Source organism: Dromiciops gliroides, chromosome 6 (assembly GCF_019393635.1).
Source record: "Dromiciops gliroides isolate mDroGli1 chromosome 6, mDroGli1.pri, whole genome shotgun sequence".
Classification (NCBI taxonomy): Eukaryota; Metazoa; Chordata; class Mammalia; order Microbiotheria; family Microbiotheriidae; genus Dromiciops; species Dromiciops gliroides.
The window spans coordinates 222,133,854-222,157,996 of record NC_057866.1 but is presented as its reverse complement, the minus strand read 5'-3'; the positions used below and the strand labels follow the sequence as shown (position 1 = coordinate 222,157,996).

The 24,143-nt window shown below is 37.6% G+C and overlaps 1 protein-coding gene across 1 annotated transcript in view; it reads left to right on the top strand.

Annotated features, from left to right (window-relative positions):
- ANK2 (ankyrin 2) overlaps positions 1 to 24,143 on the top strand; it is a 340,193-nt gene that overhangs the window by 195,104 nt on the left and 120,946 nt on the right. Inside the window, 6 exon segments of the mRNA XM_043969828.1 lie at positions 714 to 812; positions 1,763 to 1,861; positions 6,919 to 7,017; positions 9,239 to 9,436; positions 13,500 to 13,598; positions 14,286 to 14,384. Of these exon segments, the coding sequence (XP_043825763.1) occupies positions 714 to 812; positions 1,763 to 1,861; positions 6,919 to 7,017; positions 9,239 to 9,436; positions 13,500 to 13,598; positions 14,286 to 14,384 (693 nt within the window).

The window sequence follows — 24,143 nt, the reverse complement described above, 5'->3', positions numbered from 1 at the left end:
CTTGTTAACATAGTTCCAAATAGCTTGTAGACATTCCTATGTAAAACCAAGGTCACTGGCCATCAAAATGAAAATTTTCTCATTTAGAATCCTGCGATGGAATTGACTGTCCTGGATAGTAGGAGCAAAGGTAGTTTATGAGGTCATTATTTAAAGTTATTGTCCCCAAAAGAAGAAAATATTCCAGTTACAACTGCCAGAAGAATGACAGAAAAGAAATGAGGGAAACAGAAATGTGACTTAGGCAAAGGGCCACAGGCCCTGGTTTTCAGGGTGAGATAGGTGAGCAATTCAGATACTTTAAAACTTGTCTCTTTACAAGCAAAATATTTTCTTTCCTACAAAGTCTGAAAGGAAAGCAAACATTTTCACACCTTATCCAATCATGATTTGATTTCTGGGCACTTCTTAGTCCTGCTAAGAGAATCAACATCGTCCTCTTTGCTCTGCCAAAGAGAGAGCCTCACCCCACCTCACTTTTCAAAAACATGCCAGCACTGGGGCACCCAGTTACTTATGGGGGAGAAAGTCCAGGCTAGCAGGAGTGTGGGATGGCTGCTGTTACCTCCCTGTGTCCTGACCGGTCAGGGTGGGAGCGGCCCTGGGCACACTCTGTGATGAGGTAACACTATTGCCTGCAATGTGCCAGCATGGAGTTGTGTGACGATCCTGTATCTGCATGTTTTCAACTAACTTGATTGTCTCTCGCACAGAACGGTTTTACTCCACTGCACATTGCGTGCAAGAAAAACCGCATCAAAGTCATGGAACTGCTGGTGAAATATGGGGCTTCAATCCAGGCTATAACAGAGGTAGAAAATGTTTCAGCTTGTCCAGAAACATTCTTTCTCTTCCTCTTCCTCTTTCTTTTCCTTTTCCTCCCCTAGTCTTCTCTCTCCTTCTCTACCCATCTCCTCTTTCCTTCCATACCTCTTTCCTCTTAGCCATCTCTCTCTCTTTTTCTATCTCCCCTTCTCTACCTCTTCCTGTCCATCTCTCATCTTTCTTCCTGTCTCCTTTTTTTCTGCCCCTCTCTCTCTATCCCTCTCCCTTCCTCCCTCTCTTTATCCCTCTTCCTGTCCATCTCTGTCTCTCTCTTCTCCCCTCTTCTTGTCCATTTCTCTCTTGCTGTCTCTTTCTCTCTCTCCTCCATCTCTCCTTCCCTTCTTCCCCTTTCTGTCCCATCTCTCTGTCTCTCTCTCTTCCCCCCTCTTTACGTCTGTCTCTTTTATCTCTCCCTCTTTTGTCTATTTCTCTCTTACTGTCTCTTTTTCTCTCTCTTGCTGTCTCTGTTTCTGCCTCTCCCTATCTCTCTCTCCCTTCTTCCCCTTTTTGTCCCATCTCTCTGTCTCTCTCTTCCCCCTCTCTTTCTGTCTGTCTGTCTCTCTCTCCATGTCTATTTCTCTCTCTTCCTGTCTCTCTTTCTCTTTTGCTGTCTCTCTATTTGTCTCTCCCTGCCTCTCTCCCTTCTTCCCTCTCTCTCTTCACCTTCCTGTCCCCTCTCTCTGTCTCTCTCCTTCCCCCCCTTTTTTTCCTCTCCACCTCTGCTTGTCTATTTCCCTTCTTGTCTTTTTTTTCCCCTCTTATCCTCTCTCTGCCTGTCTCTGGCTCTCTGCCTCTCCACATCTCTCTGTGTCTCTTTTTCCTCCTCCTTTCTCCCACTTTCTCTCCTTTGTTCTCACTCCAGCTTTCTTTATCTAAAGCAGCCCCCAAGCCCCTCACTCGTGCAGAGGAGTAAAACTACTATTGCTTTGTTCCGCAGTCTGGCCTCACACCAATACATGTGGCTGCTTTCATGGGCCACCTGAACATAGTCCTCCTTCTGCTGCAGAACGGAGCCTCTCCAGATGTCACTAACATTGTGAGTATGGCTTGGAATAGAATAACAACTGAGGGCAAGGGAGAGAGAGTTCTGCGTGCGTGTGTGTGATCTTACGTGTGTGCGTGCGCATGTCGAAGCAAGGGGCTGAGCTGCCCCAGAGGTCTCCAGCATCATGTACTTCTGATCAGTAAGACTTCCAGACATTGATCCAAAAGGAAGCTTCTAAGCTTTTCAAAAAGAATGTCTCAAATACATTTGGAAGCAACAGCATAGGATGCATTCAGCCTCTGGCGACGGATTGGTTAGGGAGGCATCTTCTCAAATATCCTTATTAAAAAGTAAAATATTTTTAAGCTGCCCTGAAGGTGACAGTCCGATTGACTGTGGTGGGACCAGGAAGATGCATCGTGGTTGCATCCAAGGAACATCTATCTAAAAATTCGTATGATGCGGTCCAATCCTAGGAACCTGTCATGTGGTAACTAACTAGAGACAGAAAGGACTGGGACATTTTAACTGGGAACAACATTCCCTTCTTTTATTGCATGTCCCGCCCCCCCCCCCCCATTTTCTAGCCTTTTTCAGCCTGTCTACCTGGAAACAGCTGCGTTACATCAGCCTTTTCTGTATAACACAAAGCAGCATTAGTTTTCAAATGACTTTATTCCTGCTCCATAATGCTGGCCTATCAGCCAGTCTTCTTCTACTAGCTAGATTGGCCTGGCATTGACCTAATTTTCCTTTCCTATTTTTGTTTCATGTCTCATTTTCTTTCCCTTTCAGCCTTACTGGTTTTAATCTCTTTACTAAATGAATGCCCTCTAATTCTAAAGCTAAACTTGAGACAACTTCCTAAATGAGATCAACTTGCTTCTTCCAAGAGGTTGCTGTTTGAAATTGTGAATCATCTACTATTTCAAGTTTATATGATGACAATTATTCACCACAAATGTCCATTTATTATTTTTTATTATCACCATAAACTGTCTAAAAGATTGGCTTATCACTGTTGCTTCAATTTTTTTTTTTGGTGTCTCATTACTTTTGGGTTGTGAAATAGAATGGCCAGTTTCACTTTCCATGTATGGTCTTTCACACATTATCATTTCTGTACTTGCACACTGTTTCTGTGCTTAAAGTTCTAATACGAGTACAAATTAATTTATGTCCTTGATGAAACCAAGTTTAACAGAGAATGAGAATCATGAAACCCTCTTAGGATTTGCAAACTCTTTTTCGAACAGAAACTAAAAACTTGAACGCAACAAATAGCAGTGGAGATATATACTTCTGCAAAATTCTTGCTCATTTGTGCTGTGAAAACTTTCATGTGAATTGAAAACATGATATAAAATAATGTGTCTATGATTTCAATAGGGATTTTATGTGGGATCCAATAAAATATTATTTTGGGGGTCTTGCTAAGTTCAGCACCATAAATAAGATTCTATCCCTGATTTTCCTCTTAATTGATTAATTTCCAGCCATTTAGAAATCATAGTGCCTTACTATTATCTGGTTGATTTCACATGTATACTAGGAAGGCCTCCTAGTAAAAGTACTATGGGGTAGATAATTTATTTTTTCATATTAAAATAAAATAAGTTTCTTGGGGGAATTTTGTGACAATGCCTTAAAATATTTAATGGTACCCTGGTGTATCATAAATCCATGTTTGAGAATTTTATCTTTCCATTATTTCAGGAGAATTCATCTTTTTCCCTTTATTCTCCTCTGTTCCCCTGTCCCAGATTGACATGTACACATAGATGCATATATAAAATATACCTGACAATGTAACCTTTCCCCAACATCCTTTTCCTTCAATGATTAAGGTAGCTGTTGTATAACCAAAAAGCCCTGGAGTCACAATAATGCAATCTGTTGCCTTTAGCAAGTACTTTAAACTCAACTACTCTCTCTCCAAGTCTCTTCCTCTTCAAAATAACTATAACACCTGTATTACCCACCTCACTGGATTGTGATGAGGGACATGTGAAATAACATCTGTGATGTGCTTTGCAAATTGTAAAGCATGATAAAAACACCAGCTATCATTAGGAGGAGATGGGACTTATAGGGACAATAGCATCCACAGGAACTTAACTGGAAATCAAGGGATGGAGTGTTTGTGAACTCTTCTGAAAAATAAACAAAAAAACCCCAAACCAAACAGCTACCATGTAACCAAACTCCTGTGAAGTTGATTCAGAAACTGTGTGGACACTTCCTGCCTGCTTTGCTGTTTCCAAGTTGGTCAGCTCCCTGCCCCCAAATACCCCCGCCCCCAGATCATCCGTCTGTTGCCTGAAATCCTGTTGCATTATATGAATGCGATGTGGTCTGTTGTGCTTGACAGCTTTCTGACTTGATGCGGCAATACTGTAACTCGACATCGCTGTCAGTGGGGTCAGTTTCACCAGCTGGCTGATGGGATGGGGGTGCCATTACACTTAGAGCTTGCTTAAGATGTGAGCATATTCATTTTCTCCCTAATCATTTTTTGAGGGAAAGTTAACTCAAAGTGAGAGGTATAATAGTAACTCAAGTATGTCATTTATCAGAGCTTTTAAGTTCAAGATGATATTTACCTGGGCAGTTCTATTGTTTTAGCTGGGCAGTTTTTTCTTTTATTGATCCATACTTTGAAGACTTAAACTAGAACTAGCAATGACAATATTTCAGCAACTAGCAATGAAGATGGTCAATTAAATGCACTACTAGCATAACAAATCTCTAAGATACCCATAGCAGGCAACAGTAGATTTTTATTGTCTTCTTTTTTCAACAAAGCAAGTTTTTAATGTCAAAAAAAGAGGAGGGTGGAGGTTATTTTTTTTCTGGAAATGTACTTCACACTCTCACCCAAAGCTAATTTAGTGAAATGAAGAAAAATATGAAAACTAGATATTATGGGGAATTTATCAATAAAGTAGCTCAATTTGGTTTAGTTAAACTAAAGCTTAATGTAATCTAACTTAAAATTAGTTTAAACCCTCAAAACAGAATAAGCCTGTACTATATTATATACATGTACACACAATAGATGCATAATTTTGTTTTCTCAAATTAAAAATTGAGGGAAACTATAGTAAAAACAAGACTGAATTACTTCAAATTCAATGTAGGTCTAGCATACTTCTTTGGATTCATTATTCTATTAGAAAAACTGGGCCCTTCTGGAGTCTAAGCATATTCTTTGCTTTCACCATTATAACAACTGTTATAATGCCATTTAACCAAGAGATGGAATAAAAACAGTGAAGTCTTCCAGTCACTGGTATTAGAGAACTGACTTTCTTCTTTTTGGACAAAATCAGTGACATTGATCCACTAAGAAATCTTGTCTTTCCAAGGAGCAAAAATCTTGAAACAGTTAATAATTATAAAATAAAGGAGTTGAAAATGGCTCTTGTATTAGGGTCAATTTCCAGAAGGTACTTTAGATTCTTGTTCTCTTTTAAAGGGTAAAGTGAATCATCTATTCTTCCCAAAAAGTATGTGATATGGGAATACAAGAAAACATAGAGACTTTTAGCATAAAGTATTTAAAATCATTTGAGATAGATTATTCTCATTTGAATATTAACTATTCATTTATTAAATATAGGTGTCAGAGATGAACAGAGGTTGACTATAATCAGCATATCAGACCTCTCATTTTATCTTCCCAAATCGCTTCTAGATTTCCATTTGGTTTAGCTTTGGGGGGTGGGGCAATAAAACACATTGTTTTTCATTAGAATTTTTGAGAAATGTCTAAACCCATTAAATTCAGAAGTAGGATATTGGGGACAGGTACTTAATTCTACTTAATTTCTTCTTTTTTTTTTGTGGGTCAACGAGAGTTAAATGACTTACCCAGGGTCACACAGCTAGTGTCACGTGTATGAGTCCGGATTTGAACTCAGGTCCTCCTGAATCTAGGGCCAGTGCTCTATCCACTGCGCCACCTAGCTGCCCCCTATTTACTTAATTTCTTAAAATAGTTCTGATCTGTCTATCTGGTGTGGCATATGTTCTCCATTCATTTTTTCATGCATATCTAAAGAATCAGAAGATTCTATCAGAAGAGACTATCTAGTCCATCCTCCTGCCTTCATTCAGGACCATACAGCTTTCTCATTTTAAGAGATGGTCAGATAGCATAATCTCTTGCAAAAAACACTCCAAACTTGACTGTCAATAAGTTCTCCCTTAGGTCTAATATAAGTCCCTCAAGCTCCAGCTTAAGTCAACACACCAAACATAGCACTGTATAGCATCATAAAAATGCCATAGGCCTGCTCTGATGACCTGAGGCTGAGTAATTAATCTCTGGTGGTGGACTCCTTGACACGGTGAATCTCCCGATGATCCGTATTAAGCCTCTCAGTCTTTGACCTGAAGCCAAGAGCTAGGAAATTTCTTCAAAGAACCATACATGAGTAAAGATAGTCATTAATATTTGGGTAACTACTGGAGATTATTTCACCATCAATTATCCCAAACCTAAAAACATTCTCCAATACAAAAAGAGGGACTACATGGGGAAGAAAACAAATTGAAATGCACAAAATAAATAGGAGCATAGAGAAAAAGAATCGAAATATTATTATGAAAATATTAAATACGCACATATTTATGGGCTCCAGATTAAGAAATTGCTTTATGGTGCTATGATAAAGATCATCTTGCCAGAGAATGTTTAGGCTCAGTTTTGAAGTTAACTATCCTGCTTCCTTGCCTTCCTGGCAAACCATTCCTCCATCCCACCACCCTTGCCCTGTGTATCCTGGATCCTGAATACTCAGGTGAGTTTACAAGTATGTTACACATTGAAACTGTTGGGAAACATTGGCTTCAGATGCTTTTCTTTGTGCAATCCATAGAGAAGGTGAAGGAGAGTAGAATACATTTGATCAATTTGTAATCACTTTTAATTGACCCCAAATCTTTCTCTTCCCCAGAGTAATCCCAATTCCTTTAGTCTTTCCACCTAGATCTTCTCCAGTCCATTGACATGTTCCTGTATTGCAGTACCATGGACATACTTATTTATGACCATCCAGAAGAGTAGGTTTATTTGTGATTCAAGACTCTTTGTTTCCTGGCAGCGTGGAGAGACTGCACTACATATGGCAGCCCGGGCTGGGCAGGTGGAAGTAGTCCGTTGCCTTCTAAGAAATGGTGCTCTTGTGGATGCCAGAGCCAGGGTAGGTATCTATGCTGCCTTTTCTACCATCCTGTAGAGTGTTCTCCATTTCAGGGAGGGGGTTAAATGCTGACAGTGAGAACAGTGCAGCTGTTTCACGGTATAATCTCCTCTATATCATTCAGTCATCAACAGGTGTATATTAAGTACCTTCTATGTGCCAGTCACTGTGCTTGTTACTGGGGATACAAAGAAAATAATCCCTACTATATAAAAATGGGTGAATAGAAAGTGAATAAATTAAAATTATATGTGTGCATCCCCACCATCTTTCCAACCCCCTCCCCCATATACACACATACACACACACACACACACACACACACACACACACACACACACACAGTCAAAAGGTAGTTTGGGAGGGGAGATGATAGCACTAGGGGGAATTGAGAAATTTTTAAGAATTGGGTTGACTACTGCAAAGGCCCAAATATGGGACATGAAGTGTCTTGAAGACCAGAGAGAAGACATGTGTATTTCATTTTTCAAATCATTTGTGTATCTGTTATCTCATTTGTCATTGGATTTTCTTTTACTAAAAAAGGTACTTACTCTAAATCCATATTTCCATATATATTAATATCTATAGAGCTATAGCTATCTGTACTTCTCCCAGTATCAAACCAGGCCAAGCAAGTTTCTCTAACTTTGCATATCAGTTCCTTATAAAATTACTACTCTCATATTTTCATTTTTTTTTTTTGCTGTTCATCTGCTTCACCTCCTATTTTATAGAATGCATTTTACCCTTTTGGCCATTTGGGGTTTTCTGCATTTGGGCTCCCCTGTTTCTGAGAATGTAGAAAGATTTTAGTTAGCAAAATCTAGAATACTCTAGCTTTTTGACTAGGCCTAGTTATACCAACTACCACTTAGTAACTCCAACTCTATGGACAAGTCACAATGTATCTGAATTTTCTTTCTGTAAAATGGGGGCATACTGCTGATATCACAAGGCTATTGTGAAGCAAATGCTTTGCAAATTAAGTCCTGAACTTTATCTTTTTCCTTCTGAAATGGAATTCATATTATTCCTCTTCTACTTTAAAAAAGATATATGTATTCATTATAACATATATTTATTATACACATATTTTATTTATGTGGTATATATTGCATATGTAAGCTATATACTATAGCACAGTATAAGTGCATAGAGATCCAGTCTCTGAGTCAAGAAGTCTTTGGCTTAAACCTAGCCTCTGACACATACTGTCTGTGGGATGACAGTGGGCAAGCCTTTGAACTGTTCAGTTCCCCTAGATGACTCTCTGAGACTATAAATGGCAAAAAATGTTCATATCTTCATGGCTAGAGGGATTTTCTCACCAGGAACTCTCTTTTCTCATTGAACTCTCAGATCCACACCATTCTCTAAGTCATAATACTTTCTTTGTTCTTCTTTCCTACTTTTTAATGACTCCCTAAACTTTCTTAGTGAATGACTTACTAGTCCTTTCCCATAATTTTTGACCAACTGCCTTCAGAATTTTAAGTCAGGAGGAATAATATGGTGCTAATTCAAGAGCCACAAACATTTCTTACCTTCAACAAGCAGATAATACTGCATCTACCTCGAGATATGATTTCTCTTATTAATTATCTTGGTCTTTGGATGAGTACTTGACCTTGTATTCTTCTGGAATAAAAACAAAACAAATTAGAAACAATATTCAAAGTTGATTTATATTTAAATACAGTGAATAGTGAAGCCTCTTTTGCCTAAGCTAGGTTGAAAAGGGAGCTATGTTGATTATCAGAAACAAGTAGGAGTGAAAAGAAACATTGATCAAATAATGGAAATATGTACTTAACCATAATACCTGTTAACAGTGCATCAACTCATTACTTTAAAAATGCTAGGTGGCAAGAATGGAAAGAAGAATGTGGGATTTGGAATCAGGAAAAACTGAATTCAAATTCTGCCTCACCCACATAGTAGGTATGTGACTCTGGGCAAGTCACTTAACTTCTCTCAGATGCAACTTTCTTATAAGGAAAATGGGGATAACATTTACACCTATCTCAAAGGTTATTTTAAAGATTGAATGAGATAATAGATGTAAAGTGCCTTGTAAAACATAAAATACTATATAAATTAATAATAATGATAGCAGCAATAATAATTGCAGGGTAACATTGCTCCAAGGGCAGTTGGGTTAGAGTGTGCCATTAGGGAGTCCCTCTGGCTCTAACTTTTTGCTTGATTTGAGTTGTAGGAGGAACAGACTCCCTTGCACATTGCTTCTCGCCTGGGTAAGACAGAAATAGTCCAGCTGCTTCTGCAACATATGGCTCATCCAGATGCTGCCACTAAAAATGGATACACGCCCCTGCACATCTCAGCCAGGGAAGGCCAGGTAGATGTGGCATCGGTACTTCTGGAAGCAGGAGCAGCACACTCTTTAGCTACTAAGGTAAGGACACCTCCTGACAGAGAGGTGACAGATTCAGACTCCAGAATTAGACATAGATATTTTGGACATGGCCAAGATGGGAATTTGTTTTGCTTGACTCTGCATATTTCTTACAAGAGTGTTTTTTGTTTTTGTTTTTTGACTGGGTAATGAGGGTTAAGTGACTTGCCCAGGGTCACACAGCTAGTAAGTGTCAAGTGTCTGAGGCTGGATTTGAACTCAGGTCCTCCTGAATCCTGGGTCGGTGCTTTATCCACTGTGCCACCTAGCTGTCCCAAGAGTGTTTTTTTCTTTTTCTTTTCAATGGTGGTGGGTGATATGAGAGAGATAATCCATTTTTTATTTATTGAAGAAATAAAATATAATTTTAAAATATATTAAGGTAAGTGGTCAGAGTAGTTGCAACAATAGGGAGAAATCATCTGTGGTCTGTTATCACTGCTACAAAAAAAGCAAACATATACTATTTAAAATTCACATCTCTGACCCTTTGGAGTGGCATGTTTAGCTTCATTCTGAAAAAAAAAATAAAGGTGCAAATGTCTCTTTCCTTTTCTCCTCAAGTCAAAAAAGATCAAATGGGAATTGATTTTTAGTTTTGGGAATAAGCTTAATAATTTATTCAATGAAAAGTGCTGAATCCATGTACTATTTTAGGGGAGGATATTGGATTTAATTCTGCTTGAAATGACAACATTATTATTTCCCAGGTACATGTATCCCTAACTTCAAACCATAGATTGTTACATTCTTTCAGTAAGATTTCTGTCACTGGAAAATTATCTTGAGTGTTGAAGGATTCAGTTCAGTTGTGAAAGAACAGATGAATGCTATGGAAGCTACATCTATAGGGTACGTCATCCATGCTCAGATTCTGTCTTGTATATACTCAGAGTCCTGGCTCCAAAGCAATAAAAAGACATGGTACATACACATTGTTCCAGTAAAGTTGACAATAAAACAACTTTCTATAAAGTCAATTGTAGAGTGTTCTAAAAATTTCTATTATGAAATTGGAAATGTGTTCCCTTGCCCCACCTCATCCAAGTACCTCAAATACAGTCATCCCCAATAGACAAAATTGTAGCCTCAGAGATTAAGGATTACTGTTGCTAGATATTATGTTATAATGACAGCCTATTTTGTGAAGCAAATTGTAGTCTGACCTAACAGTATCCCATTCTGATTCTATACTCTTAGATCTTGTCTCCATAATCCCTTTTTCAAGAAATTTGGTCCCATTTCCCCCCTTCATTTGAATATTCACAGTATTCAAGTCAAGATAATAGATGTTGTTTTTTAAACACATGACAAATTATAGAATAAAAATTCCTTAAATTCATGGTTTCAGGTTATTATAAACCAATTAATTCTCTACTTTGTGCATTTTATAAGTTTGAAATAATAATAATAGTAAATACTGGTAATAATAATAGCTAGTGTTTATATACCACCATCTTAAGGTTTGCAACATAAATTTGGATTATTGTCTTGATCAGAATAGCTAAGTCTTTCATAGTTGATCATTACAATATCGCTGTTACTATGTACAGGATTTTCTTGGTTCTGTTCACTTTACTTTGCATGAGTTCACATTAAGTCTTCCTAGGTTTTTCTGAAACCATTCTACTTGTTATTTGTTATAATACAAAAGTATTCCATCACAATCATATATCATAACTTGTTCCCTATTGAGAAGCATCCCCTCAATTTTTAATTATTTGCCAACACAAAAAGCAGCTATAATTATTTTTATAAAAATATGTTCTTTTCCCTTTTCTTTGATCTCTTTGGGATACAGAGCTAGTAGTGGTATTTTTGGGTCAGCATATAGTTTTATAGGTTATTGAGAATAGTTCCAAATTATTCTCCAGAATGGTTGGACTAATTCACAGCTCTACCAATAGTCCATTAATGTCCCTGTTTTCCCAGATCCCTTCAAGCATTTATCAATTTCCTTTTCTGTTATTTTAGCCAATCTTAAAGATGTGAGGTGCTATCTCGGAGTTGTGTTAATTTGCATGTCTCTAATGAGTAGTGATTTAGAGCATTTTTTTCATGTAACTCTTGATAGTTTTGATTTATTCTTCTAAAAACTGCCTGTTCATGTCATTTGACCACTTACCAATGAATTGGAGAATGGCTCTTATTTATATAAATTTGTCTTAATCCCCTATATATTTTAGAAATGAGGCTTTTAGCAGAGAAATTTGCTGTAAACGTTTTCCTTAGTTTCCTATTTTCCTTCTAACCTTGGCTTCATTTGTTTTGGTTGGGCAAAACCTTTTAAATTTCATGAAATCCAGACTGTTCATTTTATTTCTCATGATCCTGTCTATCTCTTGTTTGGTCATATACTTTCCCTTTATCCCTAAATCCAATAGATCATTTTTCCATGCTCTCCTAATAGGCATATGATATAACCCTTTACACCTTAATCACTTTTCCATTTTTACCTTATCAGTGTGAAGTGTTGGGCTATACCTAATTTCTGCCAAACTTCTTTCCAATTAGCCCAGTAATTTTTGCCAAATGGTGAATTCTTACTCCAAAAATTTAGAACTTTGGGTTTATCAAACACTAGATTACTATGGTCATTTACTTCTCGGTATAGTGTACCTAATCTACTCCTCTGATCCACTACTTTATTTCTTAGCCAGTACTAGTTTGTTTTCATGTTTACCACTTTGTAATATAGTTTGAAATCTGGTACTGCTAGGCCAACTTCCTTCATATTTTTTTTCATTGACTCCTTTGTTGTTCTTGACCTTTCAGATGAATTTTGTTATTATTTTTTCTAGCTCTATAAAACGATTCTTTGGTAGTTTGATTGGTATGGCTACTGGAATGTCTTGAGACTAGTTCACTGCATCTCCAAGATGATGGTTTTAGATTGTGGGAAGCTGTTGTTATCTCAGGCTACAGATCTATCTACATTGCAACATGATGCTCATTACAGTGGGTGGCTATTGATTAGAAATGTGAAAATACGGTATGTGTGTATGCATAAACATCTTTAATGATGGCTATTTACCATTCATTTAAAAGTAGGCTTAAAAATCCTTTCAAGACATCACTGTGTTTAACAAACTGGTCTAAATTAACACTATATTTTGACAGACGTTCAATGTATTTTATGAAGGAATCAGCTTGTAAACATAATATTGTTCTTCTGGGAAAGAGGAAAACCAGTCAGCCAGGATGAGAGATGTTGCTGCTGCTGGGTATTTTTGTCATGTTGTTCTGCAGACCATTTTCCTAGCCATATCCTTTGCATATATAAATCAACAACATGATAAATAATTAAACTGTCCATGTCTTTGCCACTAAAAATATGAAAACTTGACTAGGGAAATCCCCAATGAAAATTATTTTTAAAAGGATGAACATAGAAGAGAAAAGGAATGAAGCTAAGCAGTCATGAGCAAAATCCTTTTAGATTCATGAGCCAGGAAAAAGATAAGTATAATTGTATTTCTTCTGTACTAATTATACCTCTATAGGTAGGCTTGAGTTAAACACTTTTCCTCAGATACTTACTAGCTATGGCAAGATACGGAATTATGCTCCATATCTTTCTTTTTAATATATTTGTTCTCAAGAAGTTTCTACTAACTCTGGGCAAGTCTTTAATCTTTCACCCTCAGTCTCCTCATTTGTAAAACAGGAGAAATCTTAACAACTACCTCTCAGGGTCGTCAGGGTCAAATATTCAAATTTATACCCCATGCCCTGCACATAGTAGGCACTTAATACATGTCAAATTCTGTTAGAGTGTACAAATATCAAAAGTACAAATTTAGTTCCCTAAATTTACTCTTAAACATGTATTTTACTTTCAAATCCAAGTTTATCTTGATGTGTGATTGATAAACTTCTTTCCTTTTTATAGTCCTTGTTTATTGATAATGGAAATAATATTTACCTGTTTTTACCTAAATAAATTTTACATTCATCATTTGGGTTATTTTTTTTTAATGACTTGGCTAGAAGTCACCAAAGTAACAATTCCATCTCCTTTCCCCCATTCTCACCCCCACTCTTCTTTTGTTAACATTTTCAGAAGGGATTTACACCATTGCACGTAGCTGCAAAATATGGAAGCCTGGATGTGGCAAAACTGCTCTTTCAACGTCGTGCTTCCCCGGATTCTGCTGGAAAGGTAAAACTATTTGGCTTGGTATGTGTTGGAAGAATGAGATGTCTATAGGACCTGTAATTAAAGGTCATTTACACTCCAAACATGCAGCAGATAAAATTGTAGAAGCCATGATGAAGGATCATTTCTGTTTTTCCACATTGAGATAGGTAGAGAAGCCAATTTATATCTGTCCATGCAGCAGTGCCTCCATCTGTTCATTCACTTTGACAATTCATCCCAGAGTCATGAACTTTTTATTGTAGATCATTCAAGTTATTTAAAAACAAACAAACAAACAAACAAAAACAAAAACAAACATTGTAAGATGGGCTGATGGTGGAGGGGGCTGGGGCTCTTATTTTGCCAAAGCTGCAAAGGTAACTGAAACCTTGGTGGTTCTAGCTTCACATTTTTATTATTTGGTTTATAATGACAAATAACATCTGTTGGTTTCCTTAGTTGCTTCTAAGCAAGGTACAGTGTGCTTCATTGCAGCTATATTTTGATTTCAGATGAAGTTTCTAATACAAAAATAATTCTGTACTTGTTCATTGTTCTTCTCTTTAGTTCACTGTGTTCTTTGGTTAATCTATTAACATGGACTTAATCAGTATCAGTTTTTTTTTTTCTTTTTTTAATGACTCCTGTCAGCTTCAGTGCAGCTAACAATAATTTATTAATGCTCAAACATAAACACGCCCTTTACAGAATGGCCTCACCCCACTCCATGTTGCTGCTCATTATGACAACCAGAAGGTGGCGCTGCTGTTACTGGAGAAAGGTGCATCTCCTCATGCCACTGCCAAGGTGAGATGTCTACTGTGTGGCTAATGATGCCCTAACGGTTTCAGTGGGTGTGTGTCACATAAATTGGTCGAGAGATGTTGACTTAAATTGTGATCAGAAGGAATGGGGGTTATACACATACAACACAATGAAACTCTATGTAGGTGTAGTTACAAATATTTGGTGGTATTCTTTTTTTTCTTCAGGTATTATCTTTTAGTAGTGTAAAACACCAAAGACATTTAACAAATATTTTAAAAGTCAGAGAGCTTCCATTGACCAGAGAAGGTCCTTCTTACCCCTTCAAGGACCTTAAATTCTATTGGAAATCATAACCCTAATTTGAGAACTTATATAAGAAATGCAATAATGATTTCTTGTTTTTTTTTTTAACCTGTAAACTGAAACTTAACACAAAACCCATAGTGCCCTCTAGTCACCCATGGCTTCAAATGTCTTTGCTGCTTGTATAATCCCAAATGAGCCCTTAAGAATGAATTAAGGGGGCAGCGAGGTGGCGCAGTAGATAGAGCACCGGCCCTGGAGTCAGGAGTACCTGAGTTCAAATCCGGCCTCAGACACTTAACACTTACTAGCTGTGTGACCCTGGGCATGTCACTTAACCCCAATTGCCTCACTAAAAAAAAAAAAAAAGAATGAATTAAGAATCTTTTTAATTTGAAGAGAAGCAAAGTTCCCAGACCAGAGAGAGATTTTTCTCCACATACATGGTATAAGCTATTAAAATAATTGGTTTTTATTTAGAAATGAAGGGAAAAGCTTAGGGTAAGTCACCTGTCCCTGATAAATTTAGGTTGGCCCCAAGATTTTCATTTAAACTCTAAGCCATCTTCTCTCTATACTGTCTCTTAATGATTTCTTCTGTTCCCATGGCTTCAGCTACCACCTTTAAGCAGATGACTTTCAAAGGTATGTCTACAGGGTTGACCTCTTTTCTAAGGTCTAGACCTATATTTCAAACTCCCTAAAGGATATTTACTTCGACACATATATCTCTTTCCAATCCAAAAGTTGCTTTCCCCCAAATTCCTATTTCTATTAATGACACTACTTTTCTCCCATCTATTTGATACTTCCGAGCCATTCTTTATTCATCCTTTTCTATATCCCTGCCACCCACTCTGGAACTCCATTTAATCATCTGATCTTGGCAATTTTTGAATATTACTTCATTTCTCTGAGGTTTGGTTTCCTCCACATTTGTAAAATGAGGGGATCAGAATAACTAGTCCCTAAGGTTTCTTCCAACTTTCACATGTTATAACTTGAATGTAACAAGGAAAATATAACATAGAGTATGTGCTAATATTTGCTAAAGATGGAATCTTCACAAAACAAAGTAAATTAGTTGAAAATCCAAATACATCCCTGAAAATAACATTCAAAAATGTAAATCTCTTTATTTTTCCTATATAATTTACTTTGGAGATATATTTCTCTTCAAAAAATCTTTCTGATGTTTTAAAATTGTAGCTTTTAAATTTTAAGCCAATCAGGAACTATGCTAAGTGCTGGAGATACAAAAAGAGGCAAAAGACCAATCCCTTCCCTCAAAGAGCGTACAATCTAATGGGGGAGACAATATTCAAATATATATACACAGAGCAAGATGTATACAGGAATGTATATAGCAAATGTATATATTAAATACATGGGAAAAGCACTAGAATTAAAAGAGTTTGGGAAAGGCCTCCAATAAAAACAAGGATTTTAAGGAAGCCAAGGAAATCGGTAGGTAGACTTGAGGGAGAGCATTCCAGGCATAGAATGTCTTGTTCTTGGAACAGCAGGAGCCCAGTGTCACTGGATCAAAGAGTACATGTCAAGGAGTAAAGTGTAAGAACACTGGAAAAGTAGGAGGGGGCTAGGTTACAGAGGGCTATGCGTGCCAGATAGAGCTTTTTGTATTGGATCCTAGAGGAAATAACTAGAATTTAGGTTTAGCTATGACAGAATCTATAAGTGACAATTAGCTTTTCTTCCCATGCCTAGTGAGATTGTTACTTAAACCTTAGCCTTTTATTCATGGTCACCATTTTCCATTTTGTGGACTAAAATAAGTATACCTCACAGGGACCATCTTTCCTTGATGATTTTATAAGCAATGAGAAAAAGATCCCAGAATTATAGAAATCTCAGGGTTGGAAGAGACCTTAGGTCAATCTAGTCTATCCTGTAGATGAACAGGATTCCCTTCTACAATAATATTACCAACATGTCATCATCTAGCCACTTTTCAAACAGCTTAGTGAGGAAGGATCCTACTACCTCCCAATGGTATTTTTTGGTAGCCATGATGGTTTGAATGCTTTTCCTTACTGAGAATTGATATCTGACCCTGTGCTTTCTAACTATTGTTCCTAGTACTACCCCTCTCCTCCAGGGTAGGTTTAACAGAATAAGTCATTTCCTTTTATAGGTGACATTTCTTCAAATAAGTCAGCTTATTATGCTGTCTTCTCCAGTTTAAAGGTAGTTCCTTCAACTAGTCCTCATACAGAATGATCTCAAGACTACTCAGAATACTGATCACCCTTCATTGCACATTCTTAAGTTTGTCAATGTCTTTCTGTAGGATAAAGATAGAAAAACAAAGTCATTAGTTATTTTAAAATGCAAGATATCTACTCTCCCTCTCCCTCCCCATGCCCTTGGCAACTTCTCTGGTTTTTTTCTCTGTAGTTCTGTTCTATCTATTACCACTTTCCTCCCTTTCCCGCCCCCCTCTAAAAGGAAGTCATCCTGATATCACATTCAGTTCCAGCCTTTCATACTCCACCTTAAATTATTTCCCTTGCCTCTGATTCATTCTTAAGAACACATGAAAATTCAGTGTGTGCTTATATATCTTTAATGAGAGTTCTTTCAATTTACCTCATCCATAACTTTAGATGTTCTCTGTATCTTCACCTGTCTTCTCTATTTTCTCTCCTAATGTAAGAAACAGTGGTCCTCTCCTCTTTTAAGGCAAACCACATTACTTCCATCTAAACAAGATATTTCGAGAAATCTGTGCTCTTGATCTCATCTCATCCTTACTACTGATTCTTGCTCCATCACTCATCTCCTCTCTCTCGAACATCTTTATTCTCTCTCTTTTTTTTGGGGGGGGTGGTGAGGCAATGAGGGTTAAGTGACTTGCCCAGGGTCACACACCTAGTAAGTGTCAAGTGTCTGAGGTCAAATTTGAACTCCGGTCCTCCTGAATCCAGGGCTGGTGCTTTATCCACTGCACCACCTAGCTACCCACCACTGTGTCTTTCAGTGAACCATTCCACTCTACCTATGGACTTACTCAGATAATCCCGTTACCACTATTTTTTCTCCCTCCTTTTTCAAAATGACCTCACATCATAGGGAGCAGCTAGGTGTCACAGTAGATAAAGCACCAGCCCTGGATTCAGGAAGACCTGAGTTCAAATCCTGCCTCAGATACTTGATATTTACTAGCTGTGTGACCCTGGGCAAGTCACTTAACCCTCATTGCCCCCCAAAAAAGAAGAAAAAAAAATCACTTCATATCTAAAAATACTACCTATGCTTATATCTACCTCCTCACTTTCCACTAATTCCTTAACATCTTTTGATATCATATGCACGACTTCTAATCTACTGAAATAATTCCCTGAAAGTTACTCATGCCATCTCAATTACCAAAATTAATCGCCTTTTCCTAGTTATAATTGACTTGTTTGCAACATTTGATATTGTTTGGTGCTCCCTCCTCAACATAATTTTTTTCTTTGACTCTCTTGGGCACTACACTATTTTGGTTTTCTGCCTACCCCTATACCTATGAGAGGCAGAATAGCATTGTTAATAGAGAGCCTGCCTCAGAAGTCAGGAAGACCTAGGTCCATGATACAACTGACACATACTATCTGTGTGACCCTGGTCCAAGCACTCTCAGTACTTTAGGTAATTATTTTGATTATAAGTGGCAGAGCAATTACCAACCTGAATTGATTGAAAAAAACATTCACAACTGGGAATTCCCTGTACCAATGAAATCACAGAGCTAGTCCCTATCCCCTTGTCCTGTCTTCTCTCTATATTCCTTCTTGTTTTCCTTTAATTGACTTTTCTCCCAACCATTGATCACAATAAAGGTATTAATTTAAATCCTGAGCTGCTTATATATTCTTTCCCTTGGCAATCTGATCCAATTCCATGTTATCAACTATCTGCTATAAGCTGATGACTTCCATCTTCTCCAAGCTGTAAGTTTCACCTCAAGCACTTTACTAAATCCCATAGTTGAATCTTGCACTTTACTTAATGATTATAGACAGCAGTGGGTTCAAAGCCATTAGTTAGGGTGGAGCTTAAAAGCCAATCATTGCTCTTTTATTTAAATAACACTGCCATGCACACTCTGTTTTGAATTAGAGTTACAGACCCATTTACTTATATACACATTTTTTTTTTCTTATTCCATTATTATATCACATCTTCCAGATAGTAAGGCCCTTGGAACAAGGGGCTACTTACTCATTTTTTATTATCACAGGGCCTTACATGGCCAACCTCCAATAAATATTTGTTAGATGAATGAATGTATTAATGATCATTTTACACCAATTAAAATAATTGCCTAAGTGATACTTTAAATTACTATTTTTCCTATCTGATCATTCTGTGGTCTCATTGATCTGGGGGGACCATCCTTATTTCTGAACTACAATTTGCTTCCTTTGTAATTTCTCACCTTTGTTCTGACCTAATGGTTCAAGGACTGCCATAATATCTGTCCCATGGAACAACTCTTCATATACATGTTAGTTATTATGTGCTCCAAAGTTTTCTTTTGTTTGAATTAAACACACCCATGTCCCCCTTTTTTTAAACCTTACTGATCTCTTTTTCTCTGCAACCATTCCAGTTAGTTTCCTCCCCAAAATGGAGCATATCTAGAATTGAAGATGATACTCTAATGGTAGTTGATAATGTCAGAATACAGTGGGATTATCAACCTCCCTCATTCTGTAGATGTTTCCTTTCTTAATTCAGCCTACATTGGAGCTTTAGATATTCTACGTACTCTATATCACAATTTTACCTCATTTTCATCTTGTAATTCATGAATACCAGGTCAATTCACTTGAATTTTTATCTTGTCAGACTTTACTGAACTTTTACTCTACTAGTTGATTTTTGAAATCCTTTACATTTATTCCTATTAAATTTCATTTTATCAGGGGGGCAGCTGGTGGTGCAGTGGATAAACCCTCATTGCCTGCCCTCCCTCCGGCCTCCCCCACCCCACCCACTAGCTATCTACTCCAAGCTTTGCATCATCTACTGATCTAATGATCCTGCTATCCTTGCTCCATCCATGTCATTTATGACACTGTTAAATAACAGAAACCCAAGGACAGGTCTTAGAAATACCCCACTAGAGACTCTTTTTTAGGATTCATTCATTCCATGCCTTAGAACATGCAGTAAACAAAACAGCCCATCAACAAGAAGAGGGCCACAGCAACTATGGAAAGTGATGAATCACTATTCTTTTTTTTTTTTTGCAACAAATATTTATTTTATTTTCCATTTACATGTAAGGGTAGTTTTCAACATTCATTTTCATAAGATTTAGAGTTCCAAATTTTTCTCCCTCCCTCCTTCCCTTTCCTCCCCCCTCCACAAGATCGCAAATCAGGTTACATATGTACAGTCCACAAGTGTTCTTTTTATCAGTTCTTTCTATAGGGGTGCATAGTAAGCTTCCTCATTAGTTCCTTGGGATTGTCTTGGATCATTGCATTGCTGAGAGTAGTTAAGTCATTCACAATTGTTCATTGAACAAGACTGCTGTCACTACGCACAATGTCCTCTCAGCTCTGCTTACTTCACTATACATCAATGTTCATTAGTCTTTCAAGTTTTTTGGGGGATCATCCTGTTTGTCATTTCCTGTAGCACAAGTCCATTCCACTACAATCATATAATACAGCTTTTTCCATCATTCCTCAATTGATGGACATTCCCTTGATTCTCAATTCTTAGCCTCCACCAAAAGTTGCTATAAATATTTTTTGTACAATTTTCCCCCCTTTTCTCTTTTTCATGATTACTATTGTTAACTGTTTCCCTTCCATCCTATTCCCTTCCCCATGATATTTATTCTATTATCCATCTTCTTTCATCCTATCACTCTTCAAAAGGGATTTGCTTCTGTCTGTCCCCTCCCCCACTCTGCCCTTCCTTCTTTTGCCCCTCTCTCTTTCTCCCTTTCCCCTCCTATTTTCCTGCAGGGTTAGAGAGATTATTCCACCCAATTGAGTGTGTACATTATTCCAATAATGAGCCAATTCTAATGAGATTGAGGTCTTTGAGCCAATTTTGATGAGTGTTAGGCTCATTTACTGCCCAGATTAAATAGACTACTCCACCCAGTTGGGTGTGTCTGTTAGTCTCTCCTTGAGGCAGCTCTGATGAGTTTAAGATCTTTGAGCCTTTTCTAATGAGTGTAAAATTCATTTTCTGCCCTGCTCCTCTCCCATCTCTTCCCCCACTCCATAAGCCTTTTCCTATTACTTTCATGTAGGGTTTCACTTCTGCCCTTCCCCCTCCCCCAGTGAATTCCCTTCACCCCTCAATTTAACCCTAAAGATGTCATCTTCTAGCTAAGTGACACAGTAGACAAATCATCACCCCTAAACCCAGGGTGATCCCAGCCAAAACCCAGCCTCAGACACAAGACAGTCGCCCACTGTATGACCCCAGGTATGTCCCCCAGCTCCAATTTTTTTTATGGTTCTCTAGGGTCTTGTATTTGAAAGTCAAATTTACCATTCAGTTCAGGTCTTTTCATCACAAATATCTGAAAGTCTTTTTCTTTAAAGTCCCATTTTTTTTTTTTTTTTGCTGAAAGGTAATGCTAAGTTTTGCTGGGTAGGTGATTCTTGGTTGTAATCCCATTTCCTTTGCCCTTTGGAATATCATATTCCATGCCCTCCGCTCCTTTAATGGAGAAGCTGCTAGATCTTGTGCTATCCTGACTGGGGCTCCACAGTACTTGAATTCTTTCTTTTTGGCAGCTTGCAATATTTTCTCCTTGACCTGAGAGCTCTGGAATTTGGCTATAATATTCCTAGGAGTTTTCTTTTTGGGATCTCTTTCTGGAGGTGATTGGTGGATTCTTTCAATTTCTATTTTAGCTTCTTCTTCTAGAATTTCAGGGCAATTTTCCCTGAGAATATCTTGGAAGATGATGTCTAAGCTCTTTCCTTTTTTTTTCTTTTTACGGGGCAATGGGGTTAAGTGACTTGCCCAGGGTCACACAGCCAGTAAATGTCAAGTGTCTGAGGCCGGATTTGAACTCAGGAACTCCTGAATCCAGGGCCGGTGCTTTATCCACTGTACCACCTAGCCGCTCCCCAGCTCTTTCCTTGATCATGGTTTTCAGGTAGACCAATAATTTTCAAATTATCTCTCTTGGACCTATTTTCCAGGTCAGCAGTTTTTCCCAGAAGATATTTCACATTGCCCTCTATTTTTTTTTTATTCATTTGGATTTGCTTTATTGCGTCTTGGTTTCTCATAAAGTCACTGGCTTCCATTTGTTCAATCCTAATTCTTAGGCAATTATTTTCATCAGAGAGCTTTTGTACCCCCTTTTCCATTTGACTTTTCAAGCTGTTGACTTTTTTCTCATGTCTTTCCTGTATCACCCTCATTTCTCTTTCCATTTTTTCCTCTACCTCTCTAATTTTATTTTCAAAGTCCTTTTTGAGCACCTCTATGGCCTGAGACCAATTCATATTTTTCTTGGAAGCTTTAGATATAGGGGCCCTGATGTTGACATCTTCCTCTGAGGGTGCCCCTTGGTCTTCTTTGTTACTGAAGAAACTTTCTATGGTCCTTACCTTTCTCTGTTGGCTCATCTTGCCTTTATTTTACTAGACTTTTAGCTCCTTAAAGTGGGGCACTGTTTCCAGGCTGCAGTATCCCAAGCTTAAGAAGTGCTAGGTGGTATGATTTAAGGAGAATCAGGTTCTTCCCTCACCCAGCTTGTTTCCTGGTCCTAGATGACCCCAGACCAACTTGCTAATCAACCAGCTTTGTGTGTTGTAGTTGTTAGCTCTGACGAGCCTGTGCCCCTCCCCAACCTGTGCCCCTGCTACTCGAGCCTACCCCCTGGTTCTCAGCAGGGGTGTAAAATCCAAGTTCTGCCTTAGCACCAGCATAGAGACCTATAGTCTCTCCTCTGCCCAGGGCTCAGCCCACTCACCAGACTGTGAGCTTAGTTCCAGACAACACTGGTGCTGCAGCTGATTCAGAGGCTCTGGGGGTTTCCTTCTCTGGTGAGGCCTTCCTGGGACTGGATCTGTGTCAGGGTGACTGTGGGGTTGGGTTCGACTCCTATATCAGCACAGCAGCTCCCTCCTTCTGACCTTCCAAGCCATTCTTGATTAGAAGATGATTTCAGCACATTCTTCTGTGAGTTTTGCTGTTCCAGGCATTTTCCTATGGCCTATTTTCCTATGTTTTTTGGAGTGATCGTGTCATGAGTTCAGGAGCCTTTCTTCTGCCATCTTGGCTCCGCCCCCTGAATCACTATTCTTTCAGTCCAGTCATTCAACTCACTCTGAATCTCCATGACTATTCTAAAATAAACTGAGACTCTGTCAAATGTTTTTATATGCTAAAATCTATTTATTTTATAAATTTGTACAAACTACATAATTATAGGAGGTTGAGGCATTGAAATCTTTGTTTACTTCTGTCTATGGAACCCCCCTACCCCCATATACCTATTTAGTAATTGGGAAAAAATGGAAATAAAGTTAGTTTGTCTGGTTCGTTATGAAGCCTTAAAATCATTGATCACTACTTCCTTTTCTAAATGTGCTAAATCATTTCAAAAATAGATAGTTATATCACTCTTTTTGCTTATGTGATATAGTCTTCTATTATATTTCATATATGTGCACACATACATCCTTAACTAAAACAAACTGGTAGTTTTAGTTGAACACAAGTTTAATTTAATCTAAATGTGTTATATGGGTACTAAAGTAGTTAAGATACTTTTACTGTCTATTGGAGTGTAGAAAAGAAAGTACAGTATAGTGGAAAGACCATTGAACAGGGATCTAGAAGCTTCAGGTTCAAATATAGGCACAATAATTAATTATTTGAGTTCAAATAAGTCATTTTACCAGTTGAAACTTCTGTTTACTCATCTATAAATAATATTTGTACTACCCAATGTACAATTTTGGTGAGAAAAATATTTTATATTTTATAATCATATATTTATAATTATAAGGTACTCTAGAAATGTGAACCAATATAGCCAATAAGCATGGTGTATAAATAATAAGTAATAAAAATACTGCTGTTCTTTGCACTGATCAGTCCATATCTAGAGTATTGTGTTTAGTTCTGTTCACCATGTTGTAAGTGGATGGAAATCAGAATGTTGAGGGGTCTGTCATAAAAGGAACCATTGGGGAAACTTGATTATTTAGCCTGGAAAAAAATTAAAATTATACATTATCAAGGTATTCAGAGATTAAAAGTAGAGAACAGAACTGATTTGATTTGTGTTGCTTCAGAGGGAAAAGCTAGTACTAATAAGTTGAAGTTATGAGGATGCAGATTCTAACTCAACAAAGGAAGAAAATGTATCTTTCTTACAACTGTCAAAAAGTGAAATGGATCTCCTGATAAGTGGTGATATCCCCATTATAGAAAGTGGTTAATCAAAAGCCTGGTTGGTGATTTCTTAGAAATACTGTAGAAAGAAATTCT